The sequence below is a fragment of the Leptosomus discolor genome, chromosome 4 (assembly GCF_034619465.1).
Source record: "Leptosomus discolor isolate bLepDis1 chromosome 4, bLepDis1.hap2, whole genome shotgun sequence".
In the NCBI taxonomy this organism is placed as follows: Eukaryota; Metazoa; Chordata; class Aves; order Leptosomiformes; family Leptosomidae; genus Leptosomus; species Leptosomus discolor.
Genome location: NC_141394.1, coordinates 47404915 through 47427047, shown reverse-complemented (window position 1 = coordinate 47427047; position 22133 = coordinate 47404915). Strand labels below are relative to the sequence as shown.

At 39.3% G+C, this 22133-nt stretch overlaps 1 protein-coding gene across 1 annotated transcript in view; it reads right to left on the bottom strand.

Moving 5' to 3' along the window:
* The window catches only part of SNX25 (sorting nexin 25), an 88520-nt gene that overhangs the window by 34081 nt on the left and 32306 nt on the right, over nucleotides 1-22133 (bottom strand). Inside the window, exons 4-7 of the mRNA XM_086464155.1 lie at nucleotides 18832-19004; nucleotides 17776-17962; nucleotides 12243-12313; nucleotides 2327-2517 (exon numbers count right to left, since the gene is read on the bottom strand). Coding sequence (XP_086320281.1) covers nucleotides 2327-2517; nucleotides 12243-12313; nucleotides 17776-17962; nucleotides 18832-19004 — 622 coding nt within the window. The remainder of the gene's footprint in view (nucleotides 1-2326; nucleotides 2518-12242; nucleotides 12314-17775; nucleotides 17963-18831; nucleotides 19005-22133) is intronic.

Below are 22133 nucleotides of genomic sequence, written 5' to 3'. Positions count from 1 at the left end.
CCCTTGACTTCAGGTATTTATCAAACAGAAAACTGACGCTGTTTTATAACTAGCTTTTGCCATGAAAGAAAAAAAAAAAAAAAAAGTATTTCAAAGCATGTAAATTTTGTTTCTTAAATCTGTAAGAGAACATTGACAGCTCCAAATAATCCATCTCCACATTTAAACCCATAATCAGAACATGCATTAAAGACTTTTACCAGCAATCCTATTACTCCCCCACTACTGCAGGAAAGAGAAAGCTTTCTGTAGGATGAAGAAGTGAAAACAAAATACAAGTTTAGGTCACTAGTCAATTTGGGTTTTTGTTCAACTAGTAAAAATTCCCCAAAGTTAATAATGTATTCAGGCTTCTGTACTACACTTACATAAAACAGTAATTCAAAACACAACCATAAAATGCCCATTTCTGACCTATTTCATGCAAGTTGAAGAACGGAAGGCCAACTTCCAGTTTCTTCTACGCAAGCTAATTATTCTGCAGGTTAAGTGCTAGTTTAACAGAAAAGCTGGCACAGCAAGACTCTAAAAATTATAGGCCAACAGCAGTGACACACCAACATTAGCTTACCTACTAAATCCCAAACAATGCCTGTCCCTTTTGCTTAGAAAAAGGCCTGACTGTTCAGTCAATACTGCCCACATAGGAGGGGCCAGTATCCAAGATAGCACTGGCTGCCTTGAGATAAGAACCCAGACTGCAGCTACCACACTGCAGGAAGAGGATGGGAAGAAGCAACAGTGAAGGGAGTCCCCTTCCTCAGCCAAGCCTTGGACATTTTTCTGTGCTCGGAAGAGAACGGTGTGGCCTCCATCTCCCATCCAGCCTCCCTCAGCTTCTTTCCTGGCCACAGAGAGTTGAGGACAACTGAAGAGAGAAGCAGTTCTCCTATTTTCTACACTGACAGGGGAGAGGTTCTAGGGCTTCTTCACAGAAACACATCAAAAGTTTACAAGCAGAGCAGCCCCAGATCCCATTGTTTCCATCATCACTACAATGTGCAAGGAGTCTTTATTCCTATTAATAGTACCATTAACTCAATACGGAGCTGCTCACGGGTCTATCTGCTAGACATAACTCTGGGTCAGCAGTTCCCACCCAAAAAATCCATCGGGTTATAAAACACACTACATTAACAACAGGAATTCCTTTGATTTTAATTATGACAATACTGTATTTTATTATATTTCTGACCAAGCCCTGCCCCTATTCAGTGCAGCTTCACCACTTGACCCCATTCCTGAACAATCTTATGTCACCATGTACCTACCCTGGAAAATCTATAACATCTCAGCAGGCACCGAAAGTGGCACCAGTGGCTCATGCGGTGCTGCCACATGCTTCCCTCTTTCCTCTTCTCCTTGGCAACTCTCACTACACCCAACTTCAGGAAACAGCTCAGGACTGTCCTGGCACAATCTGAGACACACCATCTGAAATCATGCTTGAGGGGGTAGGGAATTGTTCTCTTTCAGACCCCTTACTCAAGAAAGACAAAACACAAATAGCAAGAACTCCTTCTGCTTCATGCAACTTTTTCTTAGGTGCCACTAAGTTATAACTGTTATACAGACATAATGAAAATTAAAGATCCCTGCATGAAGAGAGAACTTCTACCTACATGAAAAAGATAAAATCTTCTTTTTAATTTGAATACATCAATTACTGTGCTTTGCCCAAAGGGGACAGATTACACAAAGAAGTCACTAAGCTTACTAAAGCAAGGATAAGTAGCCATGACTTTATTTTTATTGTTGCAGATGCTAGCTAACACAACAGTATTTTTTTCAATTCCAGACTACAGTGATGTTGAAGACCTAGCATTCAGCCAACAACTTTACCAGAGTTTTTCTGCAACAACTGCCCTTAATTTTGTCAATTGCCTTCCACAAGTAAGTGTTTGCTTTTGAACAACTTAGTGTTTGCACAACCCGCTGGTATTTCCTACAGCAAATATAACAAGGGCCAAAGAAACATTGCGCATATGTTGGCAATCTTTTATTTGAAAGCAAGTTACCACTTTCAGAAAGGCCATTACCACATCCTTATTAACTCCCCATATGCAGTATGTCTGAGAAATCACACATGACTACAAGCCACTTGATCCTTCATGAAGTTTCACATTTAGCAACGTTCCAAGCTGAGTGATCAGTATGTCTTTTCAGGTACTTTAGTGATCCCTTCCCAAGATAAATAAACTATGCAGCAATTAATTTTTACTTGACTCCTGGGAGAAGGGAGGGATTAATGAGTGAGGCTAATACGATCCAGCGCTAACACAGTCAGAATAACCTTCAGACAATGTATGTGCTATTCAATTTATACCTTCTGACTCTGAGGGCCATCGCTTTCATCAGAAGTGCCATCTTCTTGCTGATCATAAGCAGGCCCTCCCAGGAGCCTTATTCTCTTCTCGCATTGCTTCTTTGCCACCGTTAGCTGATTAATATACCTCTTCACATTGCGAGCCCTCAGTAGGTCAGCTTTCATTGCTGCAGTTTCTTTTCCTTTTGAATCTAAGAATAAAGCAAATCAGAGACAGTCTTTTACAACATGAAAACATCATCGTACTATTGCCTCTGTGACCTGCCTGATCAAAGCCTTTGTCACTCAGGAATCAACCATGCACATGAGCAAAGATACTGGAAAGTTTGTATTTGAAACAGAATGATGATTTTGAAACATTCTCCAATGATACCTCAAGGGTTTATATAAAACAGTTCAGAAAAAAAATCCTTATCAAATGTCCAGTGAAAATCTGACCCCTCCAGCACTTTTCCCATAGCTTGTTGCAAGACATAGGCCCGAGACTTGAACTACAGGATGTACATTTATCAGATGGCGTTAGGAAATCACCTACAGCCACAGTGTACGATAATACACAGAGCTGACAGCTTATGTACCTTCTTGAACATAATATTGACTGCCTAGAGTCATGAAGGACTGGACTCAATCCTCTCCAGCCCAGCACGACATGTTCCCAAGCAGCTCACTTAAAAATCCAAATTTCTTGAGCCTGACGTGAACAGCACACCATACAGTATCTCCTCCAGACAATACTGACCGAAACTCACTCAAAATGGTCAGATGACTAAGAAAAGAAAAAAAAAAAATCTTATACTGCCACATCAAGACCGCACAGTACTGTTAAATAGTGAAGCAACATGAAGATGACAGTCAGTTGAATAAGACTTGGTAATAAAAGGTATATTGTTTGTGTATTCCACATTCCAGCCTCTTCAGCTGATTACCAAGGCCTAAAAAAAGAAGCAGCAGATAAAGCAGATTAAAAAACCCTACTGTGTTGAAGTTAATTCCTGTTTTATATCTGCAGGGTGCAACTGATTCACATTTATACATTGGTTTTATTTTCCTCTTGTTCCATAATACTCCCACTTTCGCAGGCTGCAACTACAGCTTGGTAGCAGAGTACCTGGCTTGTACTTGGCTCTGGATTAATTGATTGCTAAGAGATAAATAATAGAGATCTATTCTACTACATTTTCAAAATATCAAATGCTAGTAAAATGATGTAGATGAAAACAGCGTTCCATTTTCAAAACAGCTGATGGAAAGAGACAGACAGCCAGGTTTGTGAATGTATACACAGAAAAAGGTGATCTCTTAGGAAATTATTTCAAACAGGTATTTTAAACACATTTCTAATACATTAAGATACCTTCTCCTTTTAGAACTGTCTTCATCCTTTTATTTCCCCCTCAAAAATCACATGTAACTACTGCATGTGACTGTAAGTTTTGTCACTTGTATATTGATCAACAACTCAAGGTACATGGAGCTCCCTGAAGTTCTACGTGTTATGTGAGTCCAGACATTCTTCCAGTCTTTTCCTATATTTTTAATTTCAGCTTATTCGCTGTACTTATATACATTGGTAGGGAACCCTCCTGATTCAAAGACTGCTGGTGTTCTAATGGATAAGTATCATTTGCATCTGAGCCGCCACGTATTGGTGAACTACAGAGATGATACGTTCTGAAGCAAATGATAAAATCAGTTTACCATGAAAAAAAAAAAAAAAAAGCCATCTGTTTTCCTGGCACGTTATCTCCACAGGGAAGCCAACAGAGCATTTAATTTAGTGTCCCTGACCAGAGCTACCAGTATCAATGAGAGTAAAAGAGACCTTAAGGACAAAATAGCTCTTCCCCTCAATTTAAAACATTTACAGCTAAAACAAATACATGGACAGTTGTTTAAAGTGAAGATTAAAACCCAACATTTCCCCTCCTGCACTTGACTCTTAAGATGATTTTTAGAAGTTCTCAATTCCCACAATAGTTTAAATACTTTGAGGTCAAAATGCATACTTGAAACCCCACATTTTGAAAGCCCACAAACAGTGCTATGCAATGATCATTCAGCTTTCTTAAAACAAAAGTACTCTTCTTAGTGAGAACAAGGCATTCTTGGAGGGTTTTCAAAGTAAGCATGCCTACTTTACCCGAAGTCTTACCATCCTGTGATGGCAGCAGGCCTCCAGGAGAGACTAATGAGCCCTACATCCCACCTGCTTCCAGTGATTACTTACTTTACTAGCAAAGATCCTTCAAAACTATTTGCCCTACTCAGCTCTTCATATCCATAAGGAACCACACCATGTAAGAAACACTCAGGGCAGAGTGGTGAAGATCCCACTGCCAGCCTGCTCCTGCTCCATGGATACACAGGACTAGTCACCATGAAAGCCTGGCTGCAACGCCCCTTCGCAAATAAACAAGAGGCTAAAGTAGAGCAGCCCAGCGCAGAGCGTGGCTAACACACTACAGTGCAGGAGAGACAGCGCGGACATGACTTCCCTCTTCCAAAGTATGAAAGATAAACTAGCAGAAATCAGTAGGAGCATTTTCATGTCGCCTGGGGAAGGTTAGGCATATCATTGGTTTTCTCATAACTCTAATCTCCTTTTGAGATTTTTGAGAATTCTCAGATTTTCAGATCTAAACTGCTCTGTTTTTTTCATATTAAGCCCTATCAAAAAGAGATTTTAAGCTATAAAGACAAGTTCTCTTTTTAATCTATTCTTGACTAATCCCACCACCACCAAAGTACCGAGATATAATTAAGAAACTTTTTTGCCATTTCTGACTATCAGCAAAGATGATGTTCGCTACGTTCAGGTATCACTGCATAAACCAAACAAGACCATAAAGTTACAAAAGAAAAGGCTTGCATTTACGCACATACCCTTCAGCAAGCTCCAATAAATGGAAAACGAATAGATATATACTATTAAGACACTGTGTCATCACTATGCAAGGAAAAAAAATGCATCCTTTGGAAAATTTCTTTTTTTTTTTTTTACTAGTAACAACTTTACAGTTTGGGGATTACTTTATTTTTCATTATTATTAAAAACGAACAAACAAAATCACTTCTCATCAGCAAGACCAGAAAGATGCTTCTTTGGCACTTCCTCCCGAAGTGAGTTGCACACATGTTTACCAGCAACAGCTGATCAGGGCCTCCATCCCCAAAGGAGCAAAGGGTCTTTTACTAACTTCTTCCAAAATAATGCTCCTTGTCAGGGGAAATCTTGACAAGACATGCACTGCCACAAAGGAACTTCAAAACTCCAGGGGGGTACCGTGTACCCCTCCCAAGGGCATCCAAATGCAATTAGTACCAAAAGCAGAATTTCAAATGCTGCTTATCGATCCACAGCTGTGGGTAATCCAGTTTGCACCAAACAATATTAAAACGCAAGTGGTCCAAATGAGCTCAAACTTACCAAGGAATCACAGCTAAGCTATCTGTGCAAATCTTTTTCACTGTGCATTTCTGGACATCTACAGTGGCTGCTGACAAAGCTTCCACGTTTTCTTCTGAATCACTCATAACTACCTTGATTTGAACTAGGCCAGGAGCAGATCCTAGAACCCACCAAAAACATTGCTGAGAACGGATTGCTCAGACCTAATTTTCTTTCCTCCTCTTTTTCTGTTTGTTTTGCTACCTGGTCACGTTTATATGCATTAAATACATTAAACTGCAGTACATATTCACACCATCTGTTTTTCAGGCAGAATGCTGGACCTTGCAAATGCCAGTCATGCCAACAAATGCCACACAAACTTTATTATCATAAACCACAGTGAAGGATACAACAAAAATAATGTAAATGAAGACATTTAAAGCCTGCTTAAAGCACAAACTAAATTGCATTGTAGAACTGCATGAACTGTTCCCTCTCAATAGTAGCAGCATAAGCCAAAGACTTCTCATTTTAACTGCAAAGTTATATATGGCAAAAATATGACTAAAATTGAAAGTACACATTTTTGTTCCTTTACAGCTTCAAGAACTATGGATACCTGACACCTGGCACCACTTACAACAGCATTGACCCGTCTGACTAGTCTCCAAAGCAACTACACGCATGCACAGCGTCGTATGCATTTCTGCAAGACATTTTCCGAAAGCCAAGTTAAGCACAAGCAGTACCTACCTTTAAGCAGCAAACACCAATTTAACATTTTCATATAAACAGGAACCGTCACCTTCTATACAGAATCCACCAATCATTACAGATCTCTTAGAACTCTCAGAAACTTTGAATTACACATTTTCAAAGCCCACATATGCTGAAAAAAATATTTGCTCAATTCTGCAAGAACAGGCCAGACTTGGAGAAGAACAGTACACACAGGTCTTCTGCTGCCCACAGTACAAGCAAAGGGAAAACCAGCTCCAACGTGGACAGACAAAAGAATGCATTAAAAAAGTGCTAAATCCCAAACACTTCAGGCAACAGGCCTGGGGGACAGGACTTAAAGTGAGACCATGGAGAATTTAGGAACTGATCATTAGCAATAGTGCGACACAGCCTCCCACATCACAGCCACAGCTGAGCAAAACAAAAAGCAAAGTGGCAGTAAAGTAAATTTGAGCATGAGTAAATATATCCTATAACAATAAAATAACATCCACCACATATAGCCTCTGTCTGTAGGTCGCTGCATTCCCTTTGGTCACTTCTAACTGACCGGTCAGCCTCTCCCTTCTCTCTTTCACTGATGGGCATCTCTCCAAACCAAAGGTGGACGAGATGCATTACCAGCAGGAGGAGAAAGCAGAACTTCCTCTACAAAATTGACTTGAAAATCACAAATCAGAACTAACAGGTCTACCACGATCAGTCACTGTAACCTTCACCTTCATCCACAAGTATTCCCTCCACACTTTACGCTTGAACACCACATGCAAGCACAATGTTAGCTCTTTAAGCCTTGCCAAAAAGCTATGCAAAAATAATTGCATATGCACGTTTATCCCTGTGTGGAGGATGGGTGTGGGGGGAGGAATCATAATACAGTTTTGTCATAATTAAGTTAGATGGCATCTGTAATGTGCTGGAATGCAGAAGTATCTATTTTACTTCTCTCTAAATTACCATCTTGAAAAAACCCACACATCACAACCCACACACCCAAGTCAGCTTGGAGCCCCAGTTGCTAAAAGAAAAGTCCCTTTTTACAGCCGAATACTCAAGCCTCTTTCAGAACCAGAGCACCTAAGAAGCCTGCCCACAGACAGTTCTGTTTCTGTACCAGTTGTCAGCTCTGCTTATAAAAGCAAATATCTAGACACACAGTGGGAACGCTCAGCAGGAGAAATCTTCTACTGCAACACAGCAGATCTCTTAATACAGAAATGGCTGCTTATTTGATCTGCCTTGCAATCCCTGCTTGAAAAGGAGCCGTTTTCTCAACAGGGAAGCCCTGGGGTCGATTACAATGTGATGCTTGAAAAACAGTCCCATCCAGTCATCCAAGGGTGTTTTCTGGTCATGCTGTGAAGTAACGTATAAGATGGAGGGCACTGAAAATTAGAAGGCAAATCAAACAAATCCCTTTACAGTGTTTGAGGGGCGGGGGGGAATCTTGAGAGATTTGCTCTGTTTCACCCTAAGACAAGGTACATGCCTTCATGGGCTTTGTTTTAAACAGCAGCTAGTACAAAGGGATACTTGCTAGAATTCTTGTAGGATCCTGCAATACAATATCAGTAAGTAACTTTCTATTTCATAATTGTTTTTTGAAGCCTTTTCTTTAGAAAAATTAAGATCTACTCTTGCTTCTAGAAATTCAGGTCTTCTCTCACTCATGCTGCAACGCCTGATCTGTGTATTTGTCCTCTTACAAAAGACTTTACAAGATTAAAATGCAGTAAACACTTTCAGATAAGCATTTCTAGTCCTTCAAAATCTTTAACACACAGACTTTGTAAAAAAACCCTAAAATACCTAAAATCTAGCTCAAATTTGGTTCAGTACTTCCAATAAATCCTTATCAAAAGACAAGATGAGGAGGGAGTTTTACAGTTAGAGATGTAGAAAGATGTGATTCTTCCAACCAGAGCACATGCGACTGTAGAGAAGAGCACAGTCCAAAAGCATTAACAGGAAGAAAAACCAAAGATGAGTTAAAAATCAAAACAAAACAAAACCAAAAAAAAACCAACAAAACAAAACAACCCACCAAAAACACCCCACAAAATCAAGCCTCCTCCTACAGTCACTGCTGGACTATTTTGGAAAAGGATACATAGGAGGACACAGTTTGCAGAAGTAACACAGATACACATACACATCAGATCCAGCACTTTTGTGCAAGTGTAAATGAGGGAAGTAGTGTAGTGTCAGCATGCAAGATAACAGCTTCTACTTACAGTGGCCTGCACCACTCCAAAATAAACCATCAACACCACTGAAAACAGTAATGTCACATTAGGTTTCTTATCCAGCTTTAGCAACGACCAAAAGCAATTCTCCTGGCCGCACAAGCTGTATCGTCCACCCACAACAGGCACGATACTGTGAACCTCTTGAATTATTTTGTGTCTCAACCTTTTAAGACATTTGACTCTCTCAGGGAGTCAAATGCAAAACTTACTGCTTAACATGAATCAGATGCTTTTGTACGTTTTCGTTTGTTCTCCTATGCTCACATGCCAGAAGATTCAAGTGATAGAAATCTGAAAAGAAAAAAGACCCTATAACATGCCATTTTTTACTACGGAGGGTTTAATACAATGATGTTTAGAAGTACTTTAAAGTACTTTCTGCTTTTATTACAAGGCCCTACCAGCTAAATATTTTGCCAATAGGTGGCACCAACACTAGTTGAATCAAGTGTAAAGAACCCAGTCCTTGCTGACGGACTAGCCTTCCTCTCCAGCCCCTCTGGGCAGCAACATTAAATGTGTACTTCAGTATCACCAGATAAAATACTAAAAGAAGTCAGGCAACTATAGCTCATATGAGAAGCCAGCAGTCTGAAACCTCGTCCTCAGGCTACTCATTCTTTAGCAATCTTTTTATAAACAAAGTATTTTTGGTCAGTTTTAGAGACTTAATTATGTCTCCTCTACCAACAGCAAAGGTACACAATCCTGCTCAGGTGTATTTATTGCTAGTCATGTACTTCCACAACACTTACTTTGCTTAGACAGTAGCTAAGCACTCACTGCTACAGAGTATTGTACACTCCTGCTGCACCAAGTGCTCCTCATGTTTGTTGCTGTACCTTTTTCCATTGCAAATGCTGCCTCAGGAAGCTCCCATGTCTCAAACTGATGGAGGCTGAGACTATATACATGTACACATTATTCTACACTTGCTCTACTCTTATGAGAGGGGTTATCAGGCTTGGCAGACTGCTGGCTAGCCGAAGTCCAGCTCTCTAGCTGAACACCCAGCCACTGAAGAGGCAGTTACATTTTCAGGACCCAACTTTGCCGTACGAAAAAGGAAATAGCTACCAGTAAGACTACCTCTTGTCAGGCTGGAATCAAAGCTAAGAGATGCCCATGACAAAAAAGACAAGAGCTCGTTTACTAGCAGGAAAGGGGAGACTTTCGTACACACCAAACACCCATGCTCACACACATCATTAGGGGTATGCAGCAGGTACTGGGGGAAGAGATAAAAATCAAAGACAGAATGACATTGTGCAAACACACTTCCATTTTGCATAAAGCTTATATTTAGTTATTCACCAGCTTTTGCAGAGGTAGCAGTATGCTGTGGCATCCAGAAAGGGAAACATCAAAAGGTGACATAAGTAATACGGTGTTCTATTCTACCAGAGTTCAACAATCTTCATATCAGCAGTGAGCTGTGCTGGGTTTTTTGTTGGCTTTGTTTTGTTTTAAGGAAGGCAGCACAGGTTTTTTCCTTGAACCTTTCTTCCTGAAACTCAGCAACATGTTAGATTCATTATCACATTAGTCTCCACCTACTTCAGGAAAACAAGACACAAAAAAGCCTTCAGAACTAGATTTCAGCTGTCCAGATAGCCCTCAAAGTTTACTGTACATAGACTGAGCCTGAAAATTTTCAGTAGGTTAAAACCTTAGCGAAAAACTGAAACAGATTAGAAATCTGCCTTAAATGTGTGTGAACTATAGTAAGATTGTATTGTATGCCTCTGTTGGACATACTGTTCCACATGTGCCAAGTAAAAAAATGTCACCCTTTTCTTCAGGCACAATGTGAATAACCCTTAGGATTTAATAAATAACAGGTTTAGCCACAATAGCCCCCCTGCCTAATATAGCCAGCAGTGACAGTCAACTCAAGTGACATACAAGGTTGACATAGGACTAAACTAACAATAAAAGTCAATACCTTAACACAAAACCCCAGCACACCAGCTAGTGGAATTTCGGTTGGATTTTTTTAAATACAGGTAAAAGTCAAGAGCCCATAAAAAGGCAGAACCAACTTCACAAGAGAATAACTGGAACCACATCTACTCTGGCAGAATAAATAACAATAATCTTTTTACATCTATTCTGCAGTACCAGGCACTCGTAGCTTCAGAAGAGCATCTTCTGTTCAGGGTTTAGAACAGTGGGTAGTTAACTAGATAAACTCAAGTAAGACAAAGGAGAGTGAGACAGTAATTGATTGTAGGAACCTGAACTGTATAAAAATATTCCCCAAATCAATTCTTGTCACAACAAAGACCAATGGCAGCACAAATGGAAATATAGGCTTAGCAAGATTGATTTTTCATAATGTACTCAGAGTTAACTTCCCTGTTCTCATTCTATTACTTTACGAAACACTTTCCATTACATTAACTTTCATCTGAGAAATATTAGTATCTCTTTCTGATATGTACACTGGAGCAAAAACCAGTACCTACTTTTCCTTTTGCCTTGGCTTAACACAAACAATTTGTCCTACAGGAATGCACATCTAGGTCTATTTTAGAATGTAAACAAAAGGCGTATCAGTGTTGACAACCTTGTACTTTCAGAAATTCGAGCACAGACACCAAACTCCAAATTCAGACTGCTCAAAGATTTCCACCCTCCTCCACAGCACGGTTATTTTCAGCTTCTGCATTTTTCATTACGCTTGAATCACTTTTAAAAGCTTTCCTTTGTGATACAAGGAGCCAGAAAACGTTCACTTTTTTTTAACCTGACAGATAGAGATTACATGAGAACCTAAAAGCAAGCTCTTTTAGATTTATTTGTTTACAAACAAATTAATTTATATTGTCCATTGCCTTTTTATTACGCTTTGATATACCTTAAGTGTATCTGTTCAAGCAAAAATTTGGTCTGTAATTTTGCCATCAACGTAATCTCCTGAAGATATACCACAGTTCTGGTGCATCAAAGAACTACATTAAAAAAAAAAAAAACCCTACATTGAGAACCATTAAAAGCAGTATATACAACAAATCTGAGTACAAATGTAAGATACATGTGCATTTTAAAAGGCAGATGTTGCCAAAACACTGCAGAAGGATTTAAAAGCACTCTCCGTTGCAACACAAAAACATAATACAATGGAGAGTCAAAATAAAGTCTGAGCGACAATTATGCTGTATCATTCCTTCTTCTACGTTTTGAAAAGAGAACAGACTGAGACTTTGCAGAATGGATTGTATGAAAAAAGAAAAAGAAGCAAGATTCTCAACATATGAATTCGTAATGCCAAAAATCCTAGTTGCAGCAAGTTCTGAAAATAAATGTATCATAGATATGACCTTTCTCATGATCCATCAGCCTAGATGAAAATGGGTTGGGGGGGATAATCACACCATGGGAGTTTCTGGAAGATTCAGACAAATGAAACATACTGAAATACTAAAATCTGTCTAAAAATCCCACACACACTGATTGCATATTTATGTCAGGAGTACAAACAGCTTTTCAAAATGAAAACAACAGATGTGACTGAAGAAAAATAGAATCTTACCTTTCTGCCTCTTCACTTGGGGAATATTGCTGATTGTGGTTGCCTGAACTATTTCCACTACAATCTGATACCTAGTTAAAAACAGTAGGGGATAAGGGTAAAGAGGGAGGAGAGAAGAAGACATGGTATTAATTTTTTATGATGTGTTCTTTATACAGCACACTTAAGAATTAATAAAAACCAAAACACTTCCACCCCCTCCTCACCTGGAAACAGAGTCATTTCTCAGTGTATCTGCAATCTAAGAAGCAGTGTGCGTATGGAGTAGAGTAAGAAAAAAAAAGGTATCTTGAAACAAAAGGCAAACATCCAACTAACAATAATACCGCCCCCTTTTCTCAACTTCTGGCACTGCACAGCCAGTTAGCAATAGGGAACACAATGTAAAGTCATGCTCTTAACACTAAATACAAGTTTTCTGTAGAAAACCAGGATGCATGGGAGTCCATTTCAAAAGCAAAGAGCTATCCGTAAGGTTCTTCCAGCTAATAAACTTAATACATATATGGAGCACATGTAATTTAGGAGAAGAAATTGAAAAGTATTACACTAAAATAAGCTAAACACTAAAGCACTACGCTCAGGAATAATTAAAACCTGTTTATCACCTAAAACTATACTACACATGGAAGACAGCTAACGCAGTTAGTGAGCTGAATTTTAAGTAAAACCAGTCTTGAAACTAACAGACATCATGCACTCAGCAAAGAGAATGACTGCCAGTTAAATCTTTCATAGACATCAACGTTGTGGTCGTAACAAACACTCAAACTCCTCTCAGTGCACTTACTTTGGGAGCTATTAATACTGGTAATAAAGCAAGTATTCTAGTGAATTTAACTCATCCCTAAAGCAAGTATTCTAGTGAATTTAACTCATCCCTGTAGGAGTTCCCTAACGCCATCTATCAAGTTGACGGTTGGACTTGGTGATCTTAGAAGTCTTTTCCAACCTTATGATTCTAAGTCAACTTCTAGATGAAGGCTGAAGCCTCCTGGAAAGTCTGCTATTTCTCTGTTTAGGAGAGTCTATGTTCCTTAAAAAATATTCCCCTTCTTCCATGTGTACTTCTTTCACCAGTGTTACTCAATTCCTCCCATTCCTCTTGAGTCCTTTTAGGATTTTGATTGTCTCTGCATCTTTGTACAGACATGCAGTTTTACACACATGGCATACACTCACATCTACACTTCCAGAGTTTCTTTTTTTTTTTTCCCCACAGTGATCTTTATTCTACCAAACTCCTTCAAATACCAAGTTGAAACCTGAGAACCTGTTTACAAAACTTCAGTTTTTCTAACCCTATTTTCTTTTGCCATTGCTGTATCTTGGTGTTTCCATCCATTTACCACCACAGTTCTTGCCCAGCCCTTCTGAGGAACGACAGCCCCATCATGACAGTGGTATTTTGGTAGAAGTCCCACAGCTAATCCCCTGCTCGGACACAAACTTCCCAAATGATTCTGGTCAGCTCACTTGAACTCCTTGTGCCTTTGTTATGTCATCTGTAAATGTGTTACAAACAACACTCAATCACCTCACGCAGGTATTGTAATTAACTGAGAGCATCAGGAATTTATCAAACAAGGTACAGACAGCCAAGTATATACTGCACATGGAAGTCAGTTTCCACTTTTACTTCGCAACTTCTTTCCTTCCAAATTTACTCCCATTTGTTCACATTCATGGTTTTACAAGTTTTCATTACCAATACTGTAATACAGTGTCTCTTTTTTACTACTCCTCATTATATTACCTTAAGTAAGGAAGATGTTCCGAGTTACATCCTGAAAGACACTATTTAGTCTGTCCTCCTAAGCATTGGGCTTTGGCTTTAACTATGAGTGTGCTGCACAACACTGCACCACAGAAACACCACCCTGGCTACACTGCCAGACAATGACCCTTTCTCCCTGAAAGTCTGTTCCAATTATTCTAGTTGCTACATACTCTGTGGTGCTGGTGACTAAACATGTCAGTTTTAAATGTGATGTATTGATTTTATTTTCAAGAAGTGAACTGTACTTGATAGACTGTATCAATCATGGGCTCACATACACATTACTTCTACCTTCCCACTCTTCTCTCTTCCCTATTCTTTGTTATATTCATCCCTTTACCTCATTTCTTAAGTAAAAGATGACACAGAGATTAATGGTCCTTCTTACCATGAATTGTGTAGTGACCTTTTGCTGCTATACTAATAAATAACAGAATAAATATAATGCTGATCTTGAAAGCAGAATGAAAACTATCTACCAGTTTATTTCCTTATCACTATTTATTCTCAGCCATGTTTTTAACTCATCATATCTTTTATCTCTAGTCTTCTTCTGACAGAGAAAGTAAATTTGTTTCACATCTGACATGGAGGAATCCATCTTTGCTTCCTTATTTGTAGCAGACTTCCAATTTATCCATGGTAACTTAAATCTGAGGGGAAATGAAGGTGAAATTCCACTATTTTTCTTCTTGAAAGAAATAGGGACAACACATTTTGTGGTAACTTGATAAAAAAGGAATAAAATTTTGCCTCCCTTCATGACAAGCAATAATAAAGGTAAACATTATAAACAGTGACTTTGAAGGATGTTCATAGATAACCATACGATGGTCCCTTTTCTGGAAGCTTTGTTGGTTTGGGTTTTTTCCCCCAACACAAATCCAAATTTTCAGAAAGCAAAGGTATGAAAGGAAAACAAATGAACAAACGAAACCAAAACAGCTCCTCCAAAATCAGCAAATGACTTTTTACGAAAACAAACATCACTTCCCTAAATATCCCTTATAAAAATGGAAAGAATGTTTCCACAAAGCAATAGAGAGAAGTTCTGCTAAGAGATAAAGTGACCAAATGCTAGAAGCCCACTACAGATATTAATGAACTGTGAATCAAAAGTATCTCCAAAATTAGTGAGTAGATCCTGCATCATTTAAATATGTTCTATGAATAAAATCCATAAAAGCAATGCAGAAAATCAATACACTATTTCTTCTTACGGTAATGCTTCTAAGCAGGGAGAGAAAAAAGATTTAGAAAATCCTCGTACCCTAACTAGTCTTTCAGGGAGAGCTATTTGCAAGGCAAAGAGCTTACAGTTGCTTACAAGGAGATCCAACACACACAGACTCCCACTCTTTTCTGATTTCTTGGCCAAGAGCAACAACACCCTTCACCCACAGGTTTCCACTGATCCAGCCCAGGATTTTTCCCTGCTTACCCCACAACAAACACCTGGTTCTAATCACAAGAAAGCCTAGCAAAACTCTGTTAATGAAATCAGTCTGGAAAGATGCCTTATGGGACTTCTCTCCTGTAATGTCACATGCATACATCACCCAAGAGTCTGAACTTAACTTTCTTTACCACAGTCCGTCAAGAGACTAAGGAATTGTTTACTAGTGCCTCATGACATCTTTCACTGAGCAACATATTTTGTTTATTTTAGTAAACAGATAGCAATTAATCTGCAAAGATAAAGCATGTTTTAAAAAAAAAAAGTTTCCCAGCAACCATAGTGCCTTGGGACAAGTTTCCCTCAAAGCTAAGCCTACACAGAAAATTGTTACTACTTCTATCTGTTCTTTACCAAGATGTTACAAGGCAACATTAGGAGTAACAGGAGGAGGCTTATAGTTTATGAATGCCATGCACTGAAAAATTATTTCCAAATAAAACTGAGAAAAGGCATTTTATTACCCAAAATAGCATCTAACTGGGAAATGTGTTTAAGTACAACATGACAGTAATTTATTTGTTGTAGGAAGAGAACTGGAAGCATTCTCCCCACTCCCATCATCACTCAGACAGAGTCTAACCATGTTCCTCAGTGGTAACAGCACAATGGCTTATTTGTTTCCTTCTCTTTAATTCCTTCTTTATAGATTTTCCTATATTTCACTGTTGTGAATTACAACCTGAAATATCATTTAGTTTGTTCATCTATAAAATATCACTTTCCCCACTCCCATCCATATAGGGACTGCTGTTTGGTTTCCTCGATGTAAATCTGTAAACATTCACTGATAAGTGATGAAAGCTCTGAAACATACACTACAAAACTTTGAGAGGACTACAGGTTGGCCCATCTCTCTCTAGGTGCTCCCACAGTGGTGGACAAACAAAACAGGAACCCCTCCTCCCACAGGAGAACACTCTTTAACCACCTTCCCAGAGAGTGGCTCTATACAGAGGAAGGCTGAGCACTGCCTCCAAAATCAAATACTATTTCTTTTTGAAGATACATTTTCTCAGACATTTTACACTCACTGATCAGCTCAGACTGATCAACATCACGTAGGGTGCAGGGGAACACATCTCAAGACAATGGTAGTTGGACTCCACAGGCTAGATAGGAAAAAACCTAAGTGCAGCCAAAACCACATTATTTCATAAAGCAAATTTGCTATCTGGTATTAGAGAACACAATTTAAAGTGACCTATCAGCTAAAATAGAGCACGTTGAGCATTAATGTGCCTGAACAACAACAACAACAACAGCAGAGTTGGGTTTCTTTTGAAACAAGCAGATCCATTAGTGTGATTATGCTAATAAAGATGATGTCAATTAGGTTTTAGATGGAGTCTAATAGAGACTAATTTCTGCTCTCAGGAAAGGCACACTGGCCCAGAGTAAAGAGCAAATTTTACAGCAGATGAACAATAAGTAGCCAAGCAACAAAATCATTTCACCATCACCTAAATGTATTTTCCTATCTTAGAAATGAAAGTGGATTCAGAGTAAAAGAGAAGAGCGAGAGAAAGTAAGATGTTATTTACGCAGCCGACGTACTCCATCTCAGTAAAAGATCACTTGGCCTGATCAAGCCAAGTCTAACAGAAGGTCTGGGTCACAACAGACGACACAGTGCACCAAATGAGATCGCTGTGCTTGCATCTTTCAGATGTTGCTGTAGCCATTTAGGAAGAGAGAAATCTGACCTGCAGCAGCAACTGAAGAGAGTCAAGGAAGAGGAAAAAAAGACCAGTGTTGGTTGGTGGTAACAGATTAGGACAAACATTCTGGAAATGGCTTCAACAGTCCTCCAAAACTTTGGTGTGCTCAACAAAACCAACTCAAGGACATCTAGTGGGATCCTACAGCAGTATCTCTGCTCCTTGCTTCCCAGTCACTTGTTCCTTATCCTTTCACTTACACCAGAAATCAGATTTTCATGAAGATAACTAGGAGATATACACACACTAGTGGAAACTCAGCATATTATTTTATCTAACTCCACAAAGGCAAGCTGTAAAGAAGGGTCTGGTACACCTTTCAACAGTACAGTCATCTCCAGTATATTACTAAGCAGAATTTTTTAATATTTTCTGCCACCAAACTAAAAATCTGACTATATTAGAGATTTAACTAATGCTGTGGCTTATCATCCTTACTGTCTCTGCTTCATCAAAAGAAAAAGAAATCCAAAATTGAATTTGAAAAGAAAAATCACAATTCATTCAAATCTCAGTAACGGGCTGGCAAAAGAAGCGTGTTTAGTTTTCAATGAGCTAAAGTGAAACATTAAATACCTCAGTTGTTTCAGGAACTCAACATCGGAGCTGCTGTTAATGAGCTTGATGAACTCCTCATAAGAAGGAGCATATGTGTAGTCTTTCTTCTGATGCTCATTCATCTGTTCTCTGTACTCCAGCTGGCTGAGTAGCATTCGGTTAATATAATCTGGATCACTCAGCAATTCCACCACTGGTTTCAGTACTGGAGAAGAAAAATATTTTAAAACAAAATTCTTATGCTGAAGAGTAACTGCTGTCCTTCAAAAGAAAATTGCATATAAAAGGTAAAAATAAATGTGCAAGTTGATAAAAATCCAAAACCAGTCTTCTGGACTACATAGTACATTTGAGATTCAATGTACCCTCTTGATAAAACTGTTTATCCTATTACACAAATTGATGTACATTGACAAAGCCGATCTCTATTTGGAAAACTGCAAGTGTTTTTATTCTTTCTGCTGTGTGCCTTGAAGGTTATGACATTACAGCCACTATAAACAAAAATTAAAAGTAAACTGAAATACATAACATACTTGAGGCTTCGTAATTTCTGAATATGACTTCATTGACATAAAAAAATGACTACCGTATTTATAATCGGACTGAAATGTACCTGATTAAATAAAAGACAAAATAGAAAACCCTCAAAAACCCACACTGAATAAATCAAAGTCTAAAAAAATTAATTAAATCTGGTATCATGATTCAGTTATATTCACATCCTTAAGTCTATATATTCTACATACCAGAACAAAACATAAAAGCCAGAATTATTCACATAATCGCTAAAAATAACGCCATGGAAGACTGCAAAAGTGTTCCTCTATGAAAAAAAAACGGAAGAACAGAATGCTGTTTTATCCTGAAAGGTGCTAAACTGCCTGGCATCAAGTCAGGAGAGCCAAGTAAGTATCTGCTTGATTTTGAGAATTATAAAGTGTCTTGCTGGTTATCACAGAAATTAAATTTCAGAATTTAAAAGCAGAGCATCAAGACTTATACATAATGAAGTCTGTAATTACTAATATTGTACAGGTGCAAATGGTTAATCATCTCTGATCTTTGATCTACCTTTTGTTGCAAGTATTTCTGCAAGGACTATGCGCAAGCTGACAGACTGGACATCCTTTGAGGGTAGGAGACAATACACCAGAATTTGAGAACATTTTTGCAGGAATCTTACTTCTTCATCAGAGCTCCTCAAGCATGGGTGCAGCAAAAAAGGTCTCGGTGGATCTTCCTGCCTAAGGGGGGAGGGGGGGGGGGGGGGGGAGGAAGAAAGGAAAAAAAAAAGAGAGAGAGAGAACTGACTTACCACTTGTATCATGATTAGTCACTAATTGATAAAACATCTAAAATCCATTATCAGATAAATAACTTCAGTAAAGAAACACTTTAAACCATGTACATTTTTCAAATTGTGCTAATTTTTCTTAAGGGTGTTAAGATACGTTTCCAAATTCCTTTGTCCTGTCAATGTTTTCACCTGTCAATATAGAAATACGTTTTTTCAAAACTGCATCAAATACAGAGAACCCAGCAAATGGAAGGAAAAAAGATTCTTTGAATAAAAGCCCAATTGTTCCATCATTGAATTAACAGTGAAATCTTGTCCAGTTTTTCAGAACAATTGACAAGATAAACTCAATAAGCAAATACATTCTTGCAAAGCAAACTAATTATAGACCTGAACCTTTAAGCAGAAGATTTGGGATCATATCTAGTTTGAGAAACAGGTCTACCTGTTAGATACTGAAGTTACCATCTTCCCTTTGTTACTGGCAAATAAATCTCCTACTAAGTAACTGGCCTGTTTGTCCTGACTTTTCCTAGAACAGCAGTTTTCAACCTGCCACCTGCAGGCTACATCAAATTGGTCTGTGCAAGATAGCAAGACACCTATGTAGTAACAGACTTGGTATTATCTATACCGTAAGTGGAAAACCAATTTAGAAAAAGATTAAAAAAAACACCCACAGATTTAGAAAGTGGCTGGAATTGCGATGGCAAACAGAGAAAGGCGATTTGACTTTCAAAGCGCAAAGAAACTTGGCCAGACAGTCCCCTCAGTAGTTCGGCAAGTGAGAACCGACCATATCGTTACCAGTTACAAGTGGGGTATATAAAGCATGAAACTGGAAAGCATGAAACTGTAGGGGCTCACCATGTGTGTGCAACCCCATCTTTGGAATAACCCTGCGGGCAGCATGCTCACTCCAGAGTGGGAGAGACGCCGTGGACTTTAGGCTCTGCTCAGTCTGATAGGTCTGAACCTGCATCTTCCAACTCGCATCCAAGCCACCTCTCAGCCAGATCACAAATTTGGCGAGTCACCCTTTGGCCAAATCAAATAACACCACCTGCTTGGATCTGAGCATCTCAGGCATGCAGAGATCACAGAACCATTCAGAGAAGAAACAAGAGAACTCGCCTCAAGCTGAGTCCTCTGATCAGCAGGCTGAAGCTCATGTTATATACTAATAAATAACCAGAGATGGAAAAAAAAAAAACGAACTAGGGAACAAAGTCAGTTTTCCTCCTCCATCCTAAATGCTTCCAAGTCAGGGTCCATCTTGCCTGCCTTCGGTGGAGTCAGATCCTTGCCTTTGGCTAATTCTGGTTCAGCTTCAAGAAGGAGCAGGAGAATACTCTCAGCCAGAATTGCTCTCAGCCTGCTGGGGAAGGCATTTGCTATCATCCACTCACTAACTGTAAGGGTTATGCAAGCTGGACACTAAAGGACAGAGGAAATTCAAAATTTCTTGCTGGTTTCACTTTGCACTTGGTGAAAGAAGTAGGCTCCTAACTTAAAGAAAGTACATCAGGCCTGGAATTAGGACAGGTAGAGTGTGCTATACTATATAGTAACTTATTATACTAATAATACTCCTTTTCCTGCCACCAAACAGGCAAATAGGTCCTCCCTGCCCCTGGCAATTGTGGCAGGTGTGCTCTGGGAAGACGGCAAGACGGAGCTAACAGTGAAGGGGTGGTTGTGCCTCTGCTGCAGCATGAAGCACTGGCTAGGCGCTGTGCACCACTGAACACACACAGCAACATGCTGCTGGATGAGCAAGCCCATGATAGCAGTCTCTGTTGTTTGCAGACTTCCCACAAACAGCTCTTCTGATCATAGCTCTCAAAGGAAGAGGGAGCAAACATCCCCACCTTGATTTTGTGGCTGAATAATAACAATACTGACCAGTTCACCTCCTTGCAGGTGCCAATGGTTTTCTGGACTTCTCAGAATGTGCCTGACCGGCTGTGCCAAGGGAAGTCCTTAGTGCAGGTCACAGCAGCACCTTTTTTTTTTATATATATACAAAAATGGCTGTAGAAGCCGAGACAAGGTGCCCTAGCAGTTCTTTCATGGCCACATGCCTGGCGTGCTCTAATCACAGATTTACAGTTTAACAGCAAGGTGACTATGCCAGTGGTTGCAGCAAGACAGGTGCAGTGTCACCTGAGAGGCACCACCGTAATTTCCAAAGGCAGCCAGGACTGGTCTTCAGTAGAAGGCTCTAAGGTGTTACAAAGGGTCTCATACCAGCACCTCGTCCCATCGTCTATAATGTCTGCTTCCTTCCCAGAGCTGGAGGCTGCTGCCCTGGTTAGAGTCTACTGACTGTTACTCACAGAGCTGCTCCAAGCTCCCATGAAAGCCCAGTTCTTGGTCACGTGAAAAAGTGACCAAGAACTGTATACAGTCAAACCAAAAGTTTTCAGTTAGACACCGCTATATGGCCACTAGTGATAGTCAGCATTGTGTAACGACTTATTTTTGCTAGTCAGTCCAGGAGGGAGCACATATGTTGCAACAGTAAGAATATTCTAATAACAGGTCCAATTTTGTTCTAATAATACAAGTCATTTGTCTCAAGGTGACCAAAATTAATTTTTTAAATAATTTTCAGAACAACAGGAATGTAAAGATGACATTTGGTTTCGATTTGATGGAAGCCTCTTATTCAATCCCAAATCAAATGTTTTATTTTCAAATGGGGGTTTCAATTGTTACAAATAAGACAAATTTCAAAACAAGTCCCTTGAACAGCTTGGATGTGAATACTCTGTTCTTCTGAGGAGCAGTGTTTTACAAAGATGATGTGTAGTCTTTCTTCATTATCAACCAGCACAGGTGGTGCAGCTGACTGAGCTCAGAAAGCTGTTTATCTTGTTCTGGTAGGATCTCTTCTCTCTGGCAGCTGAATACCTAGCTATTTTCCTCACTGCATTTCCATTTCTCTTGCACGCTCCAGACATATCCTACAGCCTTCTCTACACTGCCCCCATCACACGCTCTCCCTAAAGGCATTCATTATTTATCCAAAACCAGGCATGTCCCAGGCAGACTACTGGCAGACAGAAAGTCT